This window comes from Balearica regulorum, chromosome 29, assembly GCF_011004875.1.
Source record: "Balearica regulorum gibbericeps isolate bBalReg1 chromosome 29, bBalReg1.pri, whole genome shotgun sequence".
In the NCBI taxonomy this organism is placed as follows: Eukaryota; Metazoa; Chordata; class Aves; order Gruiformes; family Gruidae; genus Balearica; species Balearica regulorum.
This window is the reverse complement of record NC_046212.1, coordinates 2298777-2318129: the sequence shown is the minus strand read 5'-3', so window position 1 is coordinate 2318129 and position 19353 is coordinate 2298777. Positions and strand designations below refer to the sequence as shown.

Below are 19353 nucleotides of genomic sequence, written 5' to 3'. Positions count from 1 at the left end.
AAGTACTCAGGTCCTTGGGGTGGGTTTGGGGTTTCTTTTTTTTTTTTTTTTTTTAGTTTTCTTTTATGGCATTGGGCTGGATTTTAAAAAACAACAAAACAAACCAAAACAACAAACAACAACAACAAACAAACACACAAATAAAACAATTCTTTTTACAAGAAGCAGACTGGGCCAATATCCACGCCAAACTCCTGATCGGCTCCACCAATGTCCATAGGTGCAATATCTACAATGGGCAGGCGCGAGGTCTTCTGCGATCGGTACTCAATGACTGTCTTGCCCCATTTGCCAGTGTGTTTCTGGGGAGAAAACGAGGAGGAAGGATGTTATTAGAAGCTCTTGGCCTCTCCAAACCAACAGCAACCTCACGGGTTGACCCCCCAACTCATCGTCTACGTCTTTCTCTCGCAGGCGTCCGTGGACTTACCGTGCAACCGTCCTCCAAGACGCTGTACGTGAACCTGCTGTTGCCCTCGGCTCTGATCTCCACGTCGTTGGATCCCTGGATGAGGATGGCTTTCTTCAGGTTGCCCGTCTCCTCGTCCATGTAGGCGATGCTGTTCTTGCAGTGGTAAGTGACGTTCTGGGAGCCTTCGGTGGACAGGAGGCGGAGGAAGGTCATCTGGATGTTGGCGGTGTTGGGAGCCAGGTCTTCATCGCCGTAGCTGAACTGGAGGCAAAAGGCAAGACGTTAAAGCCTGCAGGTGTTGCAACAACTCTATTTTCAGTCACCTTTTGAGGGGACTTCCGTACTTTATGTTCCTAGACGGCTACAAAAATCACAGCCCAACTGACCCAACTCCAAGCTTTCAATACGGTCCCCTAGAACAGCCAGTCCCTCACGTAACGTCCATCAACGTAACCCCGAGGAAGGACATCCCACCCCTCCAACCAGCCACCCAACGCCTTCCCCTGCCCGACCTCCCTTCCCGTTCCCAGTGTGCGGCACCAGCCCAGGGGGCCACTTACGTGGAAACCGCCGTTAATGGTCTCTGCAAACCAGACGTGCTTCTTGTCTTTGGTCTTGCTGGTCCACCAGTTCTTCTTGGGGATGCTGCTGGGGTTGGGGTAGACGCAGGTCTCTCCCGTCTCCATGTTGCAGAAAACTTTGATGGCGTCCAAGGTGCAGCCCTGGTTCGGGTCGATCCAGTAGTCTCCTGCGAAGGGGAGGATAATTGGTGTGTGAACGTGAGGTTTTGGAGGTCAGAGCAAAAAGTATCGTGGACCTTGCTGTCCTCTTGGGTGCGAGAGGCTGGGGAAGAGGGACAGGAGGAGAGGAGGAAGGGACGGAGGCTCTTACCGCTCTTCCACTCGGGATGGCAAAGCTTGATGTCACGACAGGTCCTGGCTGGGTTCTTCTTGGAGCCCTCAGGGCTGCGGATACTCTCGATCTGGTTGTTGAGGGACTTGAGCGTGGCGTCCACCTCGACGTCGTGCTGCCGCAGGCTGCCGGCGGCCTCGTCCGCCCGCATGTAGCGGATGGGGTCGGGACCCTTCTCCGGCTGACCCAGGCCAGCGAAAGCTGACATGTCGATGCCGGTACCCGGGGGGCCGGGAGGACCGGGGGGACCTGGGTTTCCAGGAGGACCCTACAGGAGGAAGAACATGTGATTCTGCTGGGCTGCTCTGTGAGATGGACACCCCCCACGCTCCTTCCCCGCCATCAATGGTGCTTTTACTCACCGCAGGACCTGGTTCGCCGCTTCGTCCGCGGGGGCCGGGGGGACCGATGGGGCCGGGCATACCGTTGGAGCCGTCTTTGCCAGAGGGGCCGACAGGGCCGGGGGGACCCTAGGAGAGAGCCCCGAAGAGGGAGGGTGTCAGGTCGTTGCAAGACCCCTTGCAAGGCAGGGAAGATGCCGGGGAGCCGTTAGCTCCTGCCATCGTCAGGACTTACCCTGGGACCGGAGGGACCCGCGGGACCAGCAGCACCCTGGTCTCCAGAAGGACCCTGAGGAGAAGCAGGGGTGGATGGTTACAGCTCCGCAGCCAGCTTCGAGGGGGGGCTCAGCCTCCGCACGGCCTCGGGGCTCCCTCCGCTGCTGCAGCCGCACCAAAGGAGCCGCATCCAGCTCCGTGGCGAGGCTGGGGCGGGGTGGGGCTGAGTGCTGGGGTCCCAAAAACAACACTTACGGGGGGGCCGGGCAGACCCTGCAGACCGGTGAAGCCGCGGTGGCCCTTCAGCCCTCTCTCTCCAGCCTCTCCCGTCTCACCCTTGTCACCGCGGGGCCCTTGGGGACCCTGGAAAGGGAGAAGGGGACAAGTCAGCCTCAGGGTGGCAGACCCCCACCCAACGCACCCCAGGACCCCGTGCATCGCACGCGGTACGCCCCGATGGGCACGGCATCGCTCACCGGCATGCCTCGAGCGCCAGCAGGACCGGAGGGACCCATGGGACCTTGTGCACCCTGGGGAGAGAAAAGAGGGGAGTCAAAAAGGGCCGGGAGCATGGGATGCCGGGGTGCCCCGTGCCTTCGGGGGGGGCGGTGCGAACTGGCGAGCTACCCTGCTCGCAGCACCAGGAATCGGCATCTGCCGACGCTGAACCGCATCTTTAAATACGCTCAGCCGGCGCTGAGTAACGATCCCTGTGAAGAAATACCCCGGCAGGTTTTTCCCTGGTTAAGCCTTACAGCTCCCCGGGCAGCGCTTGTGCGCGGGCAGAGCCTGAACCGGGCTCGTGGCGATCGTGAATCCTTGGGAAGATGCTGGGAGCAGCTACGGGCACTCGGGGCACTGCCAAATTAGCAACAGCCGCTAAGGGCACTTGCCTGGCTCTCCCAATTACTCCACGTAGCTAATTGCTCTCAGGGGGCCAATGCTATTTCTTCATTTATCTGTGCTCAGGGTGCTTCCCCTCTCCCCTAAGGAGACCTCAAACCCAACGAGCCGTTTCCCTCGCAGGAACTCACCGCCTCGCCTCTGTCTCCTTGTTTGCCGGTGGGACCGACGGGTCCGGGAGCGCCGGGGGCACCGGGAGCGCCGGGGGCACCTACGGGACCGGTCTCTCCACGATCACCCTGCGCCGAGACAAGGGGATGGTCAGACCCGCGGGATTTTTGGTCGGATGAGAGGGCACACGGATAGTAAGTGTGTGGGCGAGCGTGTGGGCAAGCGTGTGGGCAAGCTCACCTTCACGCCGGCTGCGCCGTCTCTGCCTGGGGGTCCGTCAGAGCCGGGGTTACCCTGGGGGGGAGAAGAGGAGAAATTAAATCTCGACCCTGGGATGGAGCAGGATGTGCAAACTCCCCTTTCAAAGCAAAAACTGCCAGCGAAAAGCTGCCGGGAGCCGAGTTACGGTGCAGGGCTCTCCGGCCATGGGATCAGCCGTGTTCGGTGCTGGGGTTACACCGGGATGATCCTGAGCCTGGCACAGACGCAGGCACCCCCCTACTTCGCCCGCTCCCTGGGGTGCTGCCTACCTCACGTCCAGGTTCGCCGGCAGGACCCGTCAGACCGGGGGGACCCACGGGGCCGGGGGGGCCGCGGTCACCGGCAGAGCCGGGTGCTCCTTGTTTCCCAGGTTCGCCCTAAATGAAGGAGGGGGGGAAAAAAAATAATCCATGATACAACACGCGTGAGGGGGGGGCGATCCCAGCGCAGCCCTTCACCCCGTTCTTCCTTCATTTTAAGGCTGCCAGACCCCTCTGCCCAAAAAAGCGTCAGTTATTGCCCGGCCCCGACGCCGCTGGCACCGGCGGCTCCTCGTAGCTTTGCGAAACCCCAAACCCCGCCCAGGACTGGGGTCCCTGGGGGGGGGCTGGCGGCCCTGTCCCTGGCTTCTTGTAGCCATCCCTGGGGCTTCAGCAGCCTCTGAGTTACCGCGCAGGGTTCAAAGCACCCAAATTCATGGTGCTGAGCTCAGGAAAGCCGTGCTCGGCCGCTCCGACGGCTCTCGGCGGGGTGGAAGGGGCTGAGCCCGGCAGGGGTGACAACTCACCGATGGCCCTGGCAGCCCGGGGAAGCCCCTCTCACCACGCTGTCCAGGAAGACCGACGATGCCACGCTGTCCTGCCAAACCTTGGGGACCGGGGGGACCGTCAGGACCCTGTGGGGAGGCAGAGTGGGGGGGGGGATGAGAACCAGTGGGGTGGTGGCACAGCACCCAGTGAGCACAGAGAGAGGTGCCCCCCAAAAAACATACCGCGGGGCCATCCTCGCCGGGTTCGCCTTTCTCGCCAGGGGGACCGGCAGGGCCTTGGAGACCGGGGTCACCGGCACGGCCCGGGGGACCGGCATCGCCACGAGCGCCCTTGGGACCATCTTTGCCAGCAGAGCCGGGGGGACCGGGGGGGCCTGGGTTACCCTGCGGGGGGAGAAGATGGGGTTAGTGCAAACAGAGGCGGCTTCATCACCTTCATCACCCGCGTCCTGGCACCGCTCGGGGCTCCGGCTCGGTTTCTGTGCTTGAAGACCCTCAGAAAAGCCCCTTTTTATGGGCTGATGAGCTGCCCAGCTGCCCCCCAAAATGATCCCAGCTGCCCCCCAAATGATCCCGGCTGCCCCCCACACGATCCTGGCTGCCCCCCAAATGATCCCAGCTGCCCCCCAAAGGATCCCAGCTGCCCCCCAAAGGATCCCAGCTGCCCCCCAAACTCACATTAGGGCCGGGTGGTCCCACACGGCCGGCAGCGCCGGGGAATCCAGTGGCTCCCTGGGGAAGGAGAGGAGAAAGGCGGCTCAGACGCTGCACTGCGCACCCCCCAACCACCCCCTCCCGCACCCCCCCATACTCACAGGGGGGCCCTGAGCACCCCGGGCTCCTTTGGGACCAGTTACACCAGTTGGACCCTGGGAAGAGGAGGAAAACAGGTTAGAAACATGCCGGGATGGGGGGGCTGCAACACACCTCCCAGGCCATGCCCCCAATTTCCCGGGGATAGGGACACCCGTGGGGTTTGCCCCCCATTTCGGGGTGCCCCGGCTGTACCCACCTGTGGGCCAGGTGCGCCGGAGGGACCTTGGGGACCGGGAGCACCGGCATCACCCTTCTGCCCGGGCTCTCCTTGTTCGCCTTTGGCACCGGGTTGCCCGTCGGCACCCTGCAGGGAAGCGGCCGCCATGAGCGGGTTGAGCCGACGCTGGACCCGTGCCGGGGAAAACGGGGCCAAATACTCACCGGGGGACCGGCAAATCCGGCGGGACCGGGGGCACCGGGCTCACCGCGCTCGCCCTGGAGGGGAGAGATGGGGGTTAAATGGGGGGATGGGGGGGAGCGAGGCCAGCGGTGACACCGCCAGCACCAGGGGGCTGTGGGGGGGATGGCACTTACGGGGGCACCACGGGCACCGGCAGCGCCGGATGGACCAGGAGGGCCGGATTCACCCTGGAAAGGAAAGGATGGAGAGTTGGGGGGAGCGGATGGAATCTCCCTCGGTCGGGAGCAGCCGAGGGGCTGCCGGGGTTCTCACCTTCTCGCCGTTGGGGCCAGCGGGGCCGGGGGGACCGATGGGACCCGTCAGACCCTACGGGGGAGAGACAGATGAGGACGAGGCCACCACGAGCGTCCCTCGCTGGCCACCCCGTTCCTGCCGCGTCCCCGTCCCACTTACGCGTGCGCCGTCCTTTCCGGGGGCTCCCTCGGGGCCCTTCTCTCCGACGTCTCCCTGCGGGGCGAGACGGAGGTGGCGTGAGCTGAGCTGAGACCTGATGCCGCTCAGGACACCTCCGGGTCCCCGACACTTACTCGGTCTCCCTTGGGACCGGCGATGCCGGCTGCTCCTCTCTCACCGGGCATTCCCTGCAGCCCCGGGGGACCCTGGGCGCCGTTGGGGCCGGCTGGTCCGGTTGCACCCTAAAGCGGAGCAAAGGTGTGGTTATTGGGGTGCCAACCCCCCCCGCCACGTGCAGACCCCCAGGCTCACGGCTCTGCCGGTGGCACCGAGCCACCGAGTCCTTGTCCCCCTTGTCACCCACCTTGGGTCCGTCGGTGCCCGGCGTGCCAGGGAGCCCGCGGGGACCTTGCAGCCCTTGTGCGCCGGGAGAGCCACGTTCACCGGGGAAGCCGCGTTCACCCTGGGGTGGGGAGCAGTGTTAGGAAGAGGCCACGAGGCCACGGTGAGGGTCACAACGCCCTTTGCGTGGACGTCCCTGAGGACTGTGGGCAGAGCGTCCATCCCGCGCTGCCCCGAAGGGACTGGGATGTACTGGGAGGAGGGGACAGGCTGTTGCGGAGGCTGAGCCATCAGGACTGGGGAAGCCGATGGCCCTGGATGGGGGCTCCGCCAGCCCCCTCGAGCCCCCCCAAAGCCCCTCATGGGACAGGGAGAGGGGTCCTGTCCCCCCAGCCGGGAGGACAAGTGATACTTACTCTGGGACCGACGAGACCGGGGGCACCGGCTTCTCCAGGAACACCCTGCGGCAGGGCGAAAAAGAGTCGGGGGGGTCAGCCCCAGGGGCTGCCAGGGGTCCGGACCCCCCTTTGCAGCTGAGGGATGCCCGAGAGGAGGGAAAAACGGGGCCTCACCTGATCTCCGGGTTTGCCGCTCTCTCCGGGGGGGCCTGGTGGCCCGGGCAGCCCCTGGGAGGGGAAAGCAGTGGCGTTAGCACGGCGGCAGTGAGACCCCCCCCGCAAGGATGGGGGCTCGGGGTCACCCATGAGCATCACCCCGACCCTGGCACCCCAAACCCCCCCTTCCATGTGCTCACCTGGAAGCCAGAGGGACCGGGGGCTCCTTGTTCTCCCCTCTCACCTGCGGGACCCTGCGGGAAGGACGGTGGTGAAGGACCCCAAAACCTCCGGGGGTTCCGCCTTCACCCGCCCCAAGATTTTGGGCAGACCCGGAATCACAGGAGGATCCCGAAATCCCCACACCCCAACACCACGAGGGCCAAGCAACGTGGAGGCTCCACGCCCAGCAGACCCGGGGTGGTCCTTTGCCCAGATCTGGGGGGCCAAACCCTCAACCCCCCCCATTTCAAGCAGGTTTTGCCCCCGGGTGAACAAGGCTGCGACACTCACGGCAGGTCCTGGGGGGCCGGCAGCTCCCGTCTCACCATCCTTGCCAGGAAGACCCTACGGAGGAGAAAAACCATCGCTGAGCTCCAGGCGTGAGGGTCCAGACCCCGCTCAGCCCTCCCAGTGCCTCAGTTTCCCCACCCAGAGACTGCGGATGCCTCAGGGGACTGCGATGCCGGAGCAACCCCAAGATGTAGTTTTGGGGGGGCTGTGAGGGAGGGAAAACAACTCACCCGCAGCCCCGGGGCGCCGGGGAGTCCTTTCTCACCGGCTTTTCCAGGCTCGCCCTAGAGGGAGGAGAGAGGTGATGGTGATGGGCTCCATGCCCGCGCCCCGTTTTGGGTAGAAATGGGTCGATACTCACGTTAGCACCTTTGGGACCGGGGAAACCCATCACGCCAGGCTGGCCGCGAGCACCCTGCGGGCCGGGGGGGCCGGGGCGGCCGTCCTCGCCAGGAGCACCCTGCCCGGTGAGGGGGGGGACACACACGACATCAGCGGGGACCACGCCAGACCCCGGTCCCCAACCCCGCGCCCACCCTTTGCGGAGCGTAACTTACGGTCGGGCCGACTTTGCCTTGAGGACCAGCGTCGCCGGGGCGGCCGGTGAGACCCTGCGGTGGAGGGAAGCGATGAGGGGGAGGCGGGGGGGGACACGGCGCACCCCGTCCTGCCCGGCTCCCGGGACTCACGCAGGGGGCACAGGGGTCTGGCTGACCCCAAAGAGCATCTTAACCCCATAAAGCATCTTTGCTAACCCCAAATACATTTTATCTAACCCCAGAGAGGATCTTAATTATCACCGAGGAGCAGCTTTGCTAACCCCAAATTGCATCTTCACTAACCCCAACTGCATCTTTGACAACCCCACAGAACATCTTAATTACCGCCAAAGAGCATCTTGGCTGACCCCAGAAGCACCTTACTGACCCCAAAAGCACTTAAACTGACCCCAAAAGCACCTTACAGACCCCAAAAGCACCTTATCAACCCCAAAAGCACCTTAACCGACCCCAAAAGCACTGTAACTGACCCCAAAAGCACCTTATTGAACCCAAAAGCACCTTAACTGACCCCAAAGAGGGTCCATGCTGACCCCAGCGGGTCCCACCAGTGTCACCGCTGTCCCCACAGGGTCCTGCCCCGGCCGAGCCCCCCCAGGCACAGCGGGGAGCCCCCATCCAGGCAAACCACACACACACACACACACCCCCCCACACACACCCCCCCGTTCTGGCCCCTGTTGTTGGGGTGCAGGATCCGACCCCCCGGCTCTTACCCTGGCTCCGGGCAGACCGGGCTCTCCGGGGCGCCCGGGGTCACCGGTGGCTCCCTTGGGACCCGCGAGGCCAGCGGGGCCACGCTCGCCTGGAGCACCCTGTGCGGGGTGGGAGGGGGGAAAAGGGGTGAGTTTGGGGGTTCAGGGGGACGTCACCCCCCTAAGCCCCCCCTCACCCATGACCCCAGTGTCCCACCTTGGGTCCAGCCAGCCCATCCTGCCCGGGGAAGCCGCGATTGCCGGGAGCACCCTATGGAGGAAGAGGAGGAGGAGTGAAGTCGGTGGGGGGAAGGTTTTGGGGGGCAGCACCTCGTTGGGGGGGTGCGGGGGTGGGGCCACACACCCTCTCTCCAGGTGGTCCCACGGGGCCGGCAGCACCGGGTTCACCGCGGGCTCCTCGCTTGCCTTCCTCACCAGCCGGCCCGGGGGCACCTTGGGGTCCTGCGGGTCCCTGAGGAAGAGGAGGAAAAGGGGTCACGAGGAGCCTTCCTCCCCCACGGCACACCGGGGTTGGGGGGGGCCTGCCTGCATATCCCCCCCCCCAATAAACCACAGCCCCCGGGGGTGCCGGGCAGGAGCCCCTCGCCACGCCACGTGTCCCGTCGGCGCCGGGGCTCGGCGGCCGCCGCGGCGGGGATCCGGCCCCGCGCATTGAGGCTGGTTAATGAAGCGAGGGGGGAATGTCCCCGGCGAGGGGGGGGGCGAACACAGCGGCTATTGTTCCCCCGTGGGAGGGGGGACGCTGCCCCTCGAGGGGCCTCGTTAGGGGAAGAGGTTCATTAGATGCCGCCGAGACACTCCGGCCCCGGACGGGGAGCGAGGGGCTGCGGGACGGACCCCAGGCGAGGGGGGGGCACGCCCGAGGGGGGTGCTGGCTGCGGCCCCCCCGGCACTCACCGTCTCGCCCTTCGGTCCCTGTTCGCCTTTGAAGCCCGCGATGCCGGGTTCTCCCTGGGGAGTGAGAGGGCGGTGGGGGACGGGGCCGCAGCGTCCCCATGGCTGTCCCCGTCCCCAGGTCCCTCTCCGGGCCCTGGCTCCATCCCTGTCCCTGTCCTCTTGCTTGTCCCCATCCCCCCCCATCCCCATGGCTGTCCCCAACCCAGCCTTGCCCTCACCTGCACCCCCATCTGCATCCCTGTCCCCATCCCTGTCCCCATCCCCATCCTCTCCCCATCCCCATCCCCGTCCCCATCCCATCCCTGTCCCCATCCTGTCCCCATCTCCTTTCCTGTCCCCCACTCTTGTCCTCACTCCTGACCCCAACCTCAGCCCCATCCTTGTCCCTGTTCCTGTCCCCATCGTCATCCTTGTCCCCATCCCTTTCCTCATCTTCATCTCCATCACAGTCCTCTTACCTGTCCTTGTCCCTGTCCCATCCCTACCTGTCCCCATCCCCACCCCATCCCTGTCCCCACCTCATCCCATCCCCATCCCATCCCCATCCCCATCCCATCCCCATCCCCACCCCATCCCCATCCCATCCCCATCCCCATCCCCATCCCCACCCCATCCCCATCCCATCCCCACCCCATCCCCATCCCCATCCCCACCCCATCCCCATCCCATCCCCATCCCATCCCCACCCCATCCCCATCCCATCCCATCCCCATCCCATCCCCATCCCATCCCATCCCCATCCCATCCCCATCCCATCCCCATCCCATCCCCATCCCCATCCCCATCCCATCCCCACCCCATCCCCATCCCCACCCCATCCCCATCCCATCCCCATCCCATCCCCACCCCATCCCATCCCCATCCCATCCCCATCCCATCCCCATCCCCATCCCCATCCCATCCCCACCCCATCCCCATCCCATCCCATCCCCATCCCATCCCCATCCCATCCCCACCCCATCCCCATCCCATCCCCATCCCATCCCCATCCCATCCCCACCCCATCCCCATCCCATCCCATCCCCATCCCATCCCCATCCCATCCCCATCCCCATCCCCATCCCCATCCCCATCCCCATCCCCATCCCATCCCCATCCCCATCCCATCCCTGTTGGGCACCAGCAGTGGGTGACCTGGGAGCCCCCCCAGGGTGACGGGGAAGGGACCCACAAGGGGGGGGGGGGGGGGGAAATGGGACTGGGGGCGTGGCCTGTGGCAGAGTGGGTGGGGCCAGCTGGAAGTGGGCGGGGCATGTGGCAGTGGGCGGGGCAGGGCCGCGGTCCCGGTCCCGGGGGGCTCCGGGGGGCTCCGGGGGGCTCCGGGGGGCTCTTACCGTCTGTCCCTTGGGGCCCAGCGGGCCGGTGGCTCCCTGGGGTCCGGGCGGGCCGCGGGGGCCGGGGAAGCCTGGAGCGCCAGCGATGCCCGGGGCGCCCTGCGGCAGCCGGTCGCAGTCACGGGGGGCGCAGCCTGGCCCGTGCCCCCCCCCATCCTCTGCATCCGCCCACCTCCCCCAGCGCCACCGCTGTCCCCCGCATCTGCCAGCATCCTCGTGTCCCCCAGCATCGTGTGTCCCAGTGTCCCCCGGCATCCCCAGTGTCCCCCAGCGTCCCCCAGCATCCCCCAGTGTCCCCCAGCATCCCCCAGCGTCCCCCAGCATCCCCACACCCCCCTCCGCATCCCCATGTCCTTGCACCCCCCAGTGTCCCCTTGTCCCCCAGCGTCCCCCAGCATCCCCACATCCCCCCCCACATCCCCATGTCCTCGCGCCCCCCAGTTCCCCCATGTCCCCCAGTGTCCCCCAGCATCCCCACCCCCCCGCATCCCCACACCCCCCTCCGCATCCCCATGTCCTCGCGCCCCCCAGTGCCCTCATGTCCCCCAGCATCCCGCAGCGTCCCCCAGCACCCCGCATCCTGCGATCCCGCAGCATCCTCCCGCGTCCCCGCGTCCCCACGTCCCCCAGGGTCCCCTCGTGTCCCTGCACCCCAGCTCAGCCCTCGCCAGCCCCTCCTCACCCAGGCCCAGACCCCTCCCGAGCCCCGTCCCCCCCCCCCGGGGGCTCAGCACCCCCCGTCCCCAGCCACACTCACCGCCGAGCCCTTCGCACCGGGGATGCCGTCGGTCCCGGGGTTACCCTACAAGACGACACCGCTGAGCCTGGCTCTGCGCCCCCCCGTGCCTCAGTTTCCCCACTGCCAAGCAGAGGACGACCCCTTCCCCCCCCCCGCGGCTTGCAGGATCAGCCCCGTCCCCGTGGCTCCCAGGCCAGGGGACATGTGGGGACAAGCCACCGCGGGGCGGGGGGGACACACCATGAGTGATGGCACTTACGGGGGCGCCGGCGGGGCCGGGAGAACCGGGGGTGCCGGATTCACCGCGGGGACCCTGGGCACCCTCGGGACCTCGTGCGCCGGTGGGACCAGCTTCACCCTGGAGGGAGGAAAAATGGGGTGAGGGGAGTGAGGGGGGCGCAGCCGGTGCCGTGCCTCAGTTTCCCCCGCTGGGAGCAGCCCCTTCCCCCTTACCTTTGAGCCGGGGGCGCCGGGGAAGCCGGGGGCTCCGGCTGGGCCGACAGGTCCCTGGGGGTGAGAAGAGCGTGAGGGTCCGCCCGGGCTTTGGGGGGTCCCAGGGGACCCCACTGCCCCCCACGGAGCGACACAGGGTCCGGCAGCGCAGGATGAGGCCAAGCAGCCCTTTTACTTACAGGGGGTCCAGCCGGGCCGGGGAGACCGTCGTTGCCACGAGCACCCTGGGGGGAGACAGCGGGGGGAGTGACGGGGGGGCACCGCGGGGGACGGGGACCCCCCCCTCCCACCAACAGCCCCCTGCCGCCGCGGTGCCGCCGGGGACTCGGGGCGTCACACTCACCGCAGCGCCGGAGGGGCCGGGACGTCCTCTCTCTCCGGGCAGCCCGCGGGGACCCTGGAGGGGGGGACACGGGGCGGTGGGTCAGGCTCTGCGGTGCCCAGCCCAGGGCTTGGGGGTGGGCAACACCCCCCACCCCCCCCCCCCGTGCCTCAGTTTCCCCCTTTCCCAGCCCGAGGACTCACCATGGGGCCGGGGGAGCCGTTCTCGCCAGGTGAGCCGGATTCACCCTGCGGGGAAGGGCAGAGAGGGTGAGCACGGCGTGCAGCACCTGACGCCACGGGGATGGGCACCCCAAGAGCCCCGACACCACGGGGATGGGCACCCCAACAGCAGCCCCAATGCCACGGGGATGGGCACCCCAAGAGCCCCGACACCACAGGGATGGGCACCCCAAGAGCCCCGACACCACGGGGATGGTCACCCCAACAACAGCCCCGACGCCACGGGGATGGGCACCCCAACAGCCCCGACGCCACAGGGATGGGCACCCCAACAACAGCCCCAACACCACGGGGATGGGCACCCCAAGAGCCCTGACACCACAGGGATGGGCACCCCAACAGCCCCGACACCACGGGGATGGTCACCCCAAGAGCCCCAACACCACGGGGATGGGCACCCCAACAGCCCCAATGCCACGGGGATGGGCACCCCAACACTCACCTTGGCTCCGGGAGCCCCTGCCTCTCCCTTGGTGCCATCCATGCCGGGGTAACCCTGGGGACAGAGAGATTGGGGGGGGGGGGTGTCACCCTCTGTGCCACAGGGTGACGGGGACACTGCGGGGGGGGCAGGGACACACTTACCCGGTGGCCTTTCACGCCGGGGAGACCGGGTGTCCCAGGAAAGCCACGAGCACCCTGCGAGCGAGCAGAGAGACAGGGGGTTGGGGGCGACGGGGGGACACGGGGGTCTCTGTCCCGGGCCGGGGGGCAGATCCAGCCCGTTGCTGCCTTACCTGGGGGCCGGGGGGGCCACGCTCGCCGGATTTGCCGGGTTTGCCGGTCTCGCCCTGCAGGGAAATGAGATAAAATTCACCCTTTGGCTTCCGGCCGGAGCTACTGCTGCAACGAGCTGCCCGTTCTCAGCCGGGGTTTGCAAGACGGTGCCGGAGCGGGGAAGGACTCACGTCGTCACCGGGTTTCCCAGGAGGTCCCGGTGGTCCCCGGGGACCCATCGGACCCTAAAGGGGACAGAGAGGCAGTGGGTGAGCGGGAGCTGGTGGGTGGTGTGTCCCCAGGACGGGGGGGCTCGAGGAGGGACCAGGGGGGGACACTCACAGCAGCGCCAGGCTCGCCGGGCTCGCCGGGGTTGCCTTGAAATCCTTGAGGACCCTGGAAGGGAGACGGTGGCATCGGAGGGGTGGTGGGGTGCCGGGGTGCCCACCCAGAGACCCCTCAGCCTGGGGTGGGGGGGGGGGGTACTTACGGGAGCGCCGGAAGGTCCGGGGGGGCCACGGGGTCCCATGGGGCCCTGGGGGGAGAAACAACAGCGTCACAGCGGGGGACAGGCGAGGTGGCTGCCCTCCCAGCACCTGCCAAACCAGGGGGGTCCCCCCAAAATGGGGACGGTCCCCACCATCGGTGACGCAGGGTCCCCCGTGTCCCAAGACGGGACCCGCCGCCACGTCCCTGGGGGGGTCCCGGGGGGCCCTTACCATGGGTCCCTGCATGACGCCCATCTGCGCGCCTCCAGCCTTCTCGTCGAAGCCGCCCGCCATCTGCGCCGCAAAGTTCTGCAAGGGGAAGGGAGGGGGCTGAGCACGCCGGCTGCCCCAAAACCCCCTTGTTTCACCCCAAAAAAACCCCCCCAAATACTCACTCCACCAAGGCCAGGGGGGCCAGGAGGTCCGGGGGGGCCGGGGGGGCCGGGATTTCCAGGGGTGCCGGGTTCTCCATCCCTGCCGCGGGGGCCGGGAGCACCCTGGGGGGGGGGGGCGAAGACAAAAAGGAGGGGGGGGGTGGTGTCATCCATGCAGCGAGCGTGTCGGTTCTCTACAGCACCCCGGGGGTGGATTTTGCCGGGGGTGGGGGTACGCTCTCACCTTCTCCCCTTTCTCACCGCGGTCCCCTCGTTGTCCCTGCTCGCCTGCCGGGCCCTGCGAGAGGAGGGAAGAGGGGGGGGGTCAGCGATCCCCCGCGCCCCCCCCGACCCCCTCCCACAAACATTCCAGCAATGCGCCCGCAGAAACACGCTCCCACCTGTGGTCCCGGAGGCCCTCGGGGTCCTACGACCTGCGGAAGGGAGGGGGGGACGACACAAGGGTGGGGTGAGACGGGTGCAGGCGGGGACACCCCCCCACCCCCCCCCCAACATCACCCCCGCAATGGCAGGGCGCCCCAACTGTGGGGTCCCCCCACCGCATCCCCCCCCCCCAAACCTGGGGCACTTACATCTTTAATGTCACCGGGTTCGCCCTTCTGTCCCTGCAAGGCAAAACGTGGGGTGAGCCCAGGGGGGGCACCCCAGACCCCCCCAAATTTCTTCCCCCCCCCCCCTCCAAGAGATGACAACCCCCCCCCGGGAGGTGACAACCCCCCCCAGGAGGTGACAACCCCAGAGCCACTTGCCCCATGCGGATACCCGAGGGTCCTGCCTTGAGCCCCCCCCCCCCCATTCCCATTTTGGGGGAAAATCCCAGGAAATTGGGACCGCGGGGGGGGGGGACACACCAGCCTCACCTTGGGGCCAGGTTGCCCTGTTGGAAAAAGAGAAATAAAGAGAAATTAGGAGGGGGGGGGGCGAGCTGGGGGACACACACACACACACACGAGACGCCTCTGTCCCCAGCCCGGGGGGGTGGCGATGCTCCTGGGGGGCTGTGGGGCCAAACCGGGGGGCACAGGAGCGCGGGGGCTCCCCCGAAGCGGGGTGTGGGGGGGGCAAAGCGGGGTTCAGCATGCAGGAGGGGGGCCGTGCAGGTTTGGGGGGGCGGGGGGGGGGTGGCCGGGTGGCTGCTCAACCCTTCACATCCCCCCCCGCCCCCCCGCAGAGGGGGCAGGGAAGGGTTAAAAAAGGCAACTTTGGGGGGTTCGGGGAATCCCGGGGGGTTCACGGCCCTTCCCGGGGAGGGGCGGGCAGTGTTCTTCCACCATTCTGAGTAAATTCTCACAGTTTTAGGGACAGAACCCCCGTTTGAACGCCCCTTTAGCTGGGATGCCGGGGGGGGGGGCCCATGGCCACAGTGTCCCCCCCAGCATCCCCGCCCCCCCCAACCCCATTCGCTTCCAATGGATTTTATAAAAAAAAAAAAAAAAAAACCCATCCCAAAACCCTCCGGCTTTGAAACCAGCTGCCGTCTGGGGTCAAAAAAAAAAAAAAAAAAATAATTTTTCCACCCTGGGATGATTTTTTTTACCCCTCTTGGGGGTGGGGGGGTGTTGGGGGGGGTGAAGTTGCCTTTTCCCTGGGGCTCCCCATGGATGTTCCCCCCCTCCGGCTAAGCCCATCCATGGCCGGGTAATTTATTTATTAACGAAGGAAGGGAATAAATAAATTACAACCGCTGGGTTGGTCAGTGGGACATATGGGGCAGCACTCTCCGAAGGGGATTTCGGGGCTGGGACAATCCCGCAGCTCCTCGCAGATGATCTCGTCGCAGAGGACGGTCCCCGTGTCGCACACGCAGATACGGCACGGCTCCGGCTTCCATACGTCCTTATCGCTATAGCTCTGCCCGTCCTGCAGGCAGCTGCCTGCTTCGGCTGCGGGGAGAAGTTACGGGGAGGTAGGGAAAAGGGGGGGGGGGTGGGTGGGAGCACCCCCGGGAAGGGGTTGAGGGTGACAGGGGACAGCGGTCACCCATGATGGAGGTGGTGGCACTGTCACCGTAATCCATTATGGGGTGACACCCCTCATAGTTTGGGGGGGGGGGGGGGGGGGAGGAGCGAGGGCCCCCCCCCACCCTGGGGGTCCCGGAGCAGCAGGGTGGTGGCTCAGCGAGGGGTTTCCAGCCTGAAGCGAGGGAGGGTGTCCCCGTCCCCCCCTGCCCTTCCCCAGCACCCCACAATGGCACTCGGTGTCCCCTGTCTTGGGGGCACTCGGTGTGCCCCTGCAGCCCCCAAACCTCCGGTGGGTCACGGGTGCTGTCCCCGGTGTCCCCAGGGTCTTGGGGGGGGGGGGCATGGTGTCCCTGGGCTGCACCCTTGGGTGCCCCAGGGTCCCTGGGATGTGTCCCGGCGTCCCCAGCAGTGCCCAGGTGTCCCCAGGCTGCACCCCAGGGTCCCCAGAGGTGCCCCACGCTCCCTGGGACGCATCCCGGCCTCCCCAGGAGATGCCCCGGTGTCCCTGGGACTTGCTCTGGTGTCCCCAGGGTCCCCAGAATGTGCCCCAGGATCCCCAGGATGTGACACGGGGTCCCCAGGATGTGACACGGGGTCCCCAGGAGATGCCCTGGTGTCCCCAGGGTCCCCGGGATGTGCCCCAGCACCCCCCAGGACGTACCCCAGGGCTGGACCTCAGTGTCCCCAGGCTGGACCCCTGTCCCGGGCTGCACCCCGTGTCCCCAGCTGGACCCTACGGCCCAGGCTGGACCCTGCTGTCCCCAGGCAGCCCCCCGTGTCCTGGCTGTACCCCATGTCCCCCCAGGCTGTCCGCCGCTGTCCCCCAGCAGCACCCTGGCGTCCCTGCCGTGTCCCCGGCCCCAGTCCATCTCCTGCCACATGGGTCTGTCCTCCGCCGTCCCCACGCTGTAACCGTTGATCCCCACGGTCCCATCTGTACCCCATGGTCCCAATGCTGCCCCCCAATCCCAGCCTGTGCCCCTCTACCCTTGGACTGTCCCCATCTGTCCCCCGTGTCCCCACATTGCCCCCCACTCTCCTGGTGCTGTCCCTGTGTCCCCCACTGGCCCCCTCCATCCCACGCTGTTCCCCCCTCCATCCCACGCTGTCCCCCCCTCCATCCCACGCTGCCCCCCACTCTCCTGGTGCTGTCCCTGTGCCCCACACTGTCCCCCTCCATCCCAGACTGTCCCCCCACGACCCTGAAACTCCCCCCCCTCCATCCCGGGCTGTCCCCCCTTTGTCCCACACTGTCCCCCACTGCCCTTACACTGTCCCCCCTCTGTCCCACGCTGTCCCCCGGTGTCCCCCCAACCCAAGCTGTCCCCCTCCACTACCCCACCCCTCCATCCCACACTGTCCCCCCTCTGTCCCACGCTGTCCCCCGGTGTCCCCACGCTGTCCCCCACTCTCCTGGTGCTGTCCCCCGATCCCACACTGTCCCCTCCCGATCCCACACTGTCCCACCCCCCATCCCAGACTGTCCCCCCATCCCAGACTGTCCCCCCCATCCCAGACTGTCCCCCCCATCCCGGGCTGTCCCCCAGTGTCCCACTCTGTCCCCCTGTGCCCCCACGCTGTCCCCCTTCCATTCCGCACTGTCCCCCCCCCCGTGCCACGCTGTCCCCCAGTGTCCCCCTCCATCCCAGCCTGTCCCCCCGCGCTACCCTAAAACTTCCCCCCTCCACCCCACGCTGTCCCCCCGTGTCCCACGCTGTCCCCCCGTGTCCCACGCTGTCCCCCCGTGTCCCCCCTCCCCTCCTTCCCCCGCTCCCCCATTTCCCCACGAACAAACCCCCCCCCCCCCTTCCTCCTCCTCCCCATCCCGGGGCTCCGCTCGTGGGTCGGGACTCACGGAGGTCTCGGTCCTGCGCGGCGACGACGGCGAGGAAGAGGATGGCGAGGGCGGCGGCGAGGCGGAGCGGGCGGCGGCCGGGCATGGCGAGGTGGCGGCGCCCCTCACCGTGCGTCGGGCCGAGCAGTGCCCGCACCGCCCCGCCGCCGCGTATATGTCCCGGCGCGGCCCCCCGGGCCCTGTAACCCGAGCCGGGCCGGCCCCCCCGGCCCTCCTCCGGGACGGCACCGGCGGCCAGGGCGGGAGGGCGGGAGGGCCGGGGGGGGACGGGGCTGGGGGGGGGGGGGGTGTCCCCCCCCGTGTGTGGGGTGGGAGGGGGGGGTGTGGGTGTGTGACCCCCCCCCCGGCCCGGCTGCGGGGAGCTGCGCAGGTCTGGGGGGGTGACACCCCCCCCCCCCGTCACGGGCCGGGGAGAGGAGAGCCCCCCCACTCCGTTCTGGGGGTCCTGGGAAGACTGAGAGCCCCCCCCCCCCCCCCCATCCTGTGCCGGGGATCCCCGGGCGGCTGAGACACCCCCCCCCAATATCCCGAGAGTCCCGGGCGGCTGAGACACTCCCCCCCCCCCCCCCAATATCCCGAGAGTCCCGGGGGGCTGAGAGACCCCCCCCCATCCCGAGAGTCCCGGGGGCTGAGAGACCCCCCTCCCCCATGCCAGGAGTCCCGGGGGGCTGAGACACCCCCCCCCCAATATCCCGAGAGTCCCGGGGGGCTGAGAGACCCCCCCCCCATGCCAGGAGTCCCGGGGGGCTGAGCCCCCCCCTCCATTTCACCTCGGCGGCTGAGCCCCCCCCCGCCCCATCCCGGGGGTGCCCAGGGGACAGACACCCCCATCCTATCCCGGGGGTCCTGGAGAGGTTGAACACCCCCCCCCCCCCCAACACACACGGGGGTGCCAAGCCCCTCGGGGAGACCGGGACCCCCCCCAGTCCCTGCTCCACTCCCCCCTCCCCATCCTGAGCCCCCACCCCCATCTCTGCCCCGACCCCCCCAGTCCTTCTGCCCCCCCATTTCTGCTTGATTCATACCAGAGAGTTCAAGGGGGGACACAGGACACCCCCCCCCTTTCCCAGCTCTGTAGGCCCCCCCCCCCCCCATTCCTCTGCCTGGAACTGGGCCCAGGGGCATCCCCCCCCCCAAAAACAGGGGGTGCAGGGGGGGTGCAGGAAACAGCCTGACCCCTTCCGAACCCCTTTCATCTCCCCCCCCCCCCCGGCTGCCCCCCACCCTAGGGAAGGGGTTCAGGAGGATGGGGGCGTCCCTGCACCCCGAGGGGGGGGGGCACAGTGGGGGCTTTGCAGTGGGTTTTTGGGGGGGGGGGGGGTGACATGCATTTCCCAGAGCAGGGCCGAGCTCCAAAGTGGGGGGCTTGCTCCCCCCCCCCCGCCACGTGCGCACCCCGTCTCTGCCTGGCCCCTGCGCTGGGGGGGCCCTCGGGATGTGACACCCGGCCGGTGACATCTGGGGTCCGGAGCAAATGGGGGACACACAGACATTGGGCCACCCCCCGTCGGGGGGGTGCTGGGCGCAGTCAGGCGATGGGGGGGGGGGGGGGGGGGGCCCCAGCCTTTAAAAGGGCTTTGGGGCCCCCCCCAGCTCCAGGCTGCCAAGCCCAGGCCCTGCCAGCCCCCCCCGACTGCTGGAAACGGGGGGGGGGTGTCCCCAAAAGAGGGTCCCAAGAAGGGGGTCCCCACCCACCTCCCTTCCACCCGC

General features: G+C 67.6%; 1 protein-coding gene across 2 annotated transcripts; it reads right to left on the bottom strand.

The window, feature by feature from the left end:
• Nucleotides 1-17769, bottom strand: COL2A1 (collagen type II alpha 1 chain). 2 transcript variants are annotated; one of them, XM_075737628.1, is made up of 54 exons: nt 17644-17769; nt 15507-15710; nt 14688-14704; nt 14400-14432; nt 14208-14240; nt 14051-14104; nt 13828-13929; nt 13664-13741; nt 13435-13479; nt 13287-13340; nt 13136-13189; nt 12965-13018; nt 12813-12866; nt 12670-12723; nt 12189-12233; nt 12007-12060; nt 11843-11887; nt 11664-11717; nt 11470-11568; nt 11229-11273; nt 10472-10570; nt 9138-9191; nt 8584-8691; nt 8437-8490; nt 8241-8339; nt 7522-7575; nt 7326-7424; nt 7195-7248; nt 6965-7018; nt 6652-6705; nt 6470-6523; nt 6314-6358; nt 5920-6018; nt 5690-5797; nt 5556-5609; nt 5415-5468; nt 5276-5329; nt 5123-5176; nt 4938-5045; nt 4741-4794; nt 4604-4657; nt 4148-4309; nt 3944-4051; nt 3426-3533; nt 3136-3189; nt 2916-3023; nt 2358-2411; nt 2137-2244; nt 1901-1954; nt 1687-1794; nt 1304-1592; nt 973-1160; nt 431-673; nt 1-302 (listed from the first exon to the last, which is right to left on the bottom strand). In XM_075737628.1, the coding sequence occupies exons 1-54, from the start codon at nt 17726-17728 to the stop codon at nt 156-158; spliced, it is 4461 nt and encodes a 1486-aa protein (XP_075593743.1). In that variant the 5' UTR covers nt 17729-17769; the 3' UTR covers nt 1-155. The 2 variants fall into 2 exon arrangements, with proteins under 2 accessions (XP_075593743.1, XP_075593744.1); XM_075737629.1 differs by having other exon boundaries at nt 15510-15710.
• Between the last annotated feature and the right edge of the window lie 1584 nt (nt 17770-19353).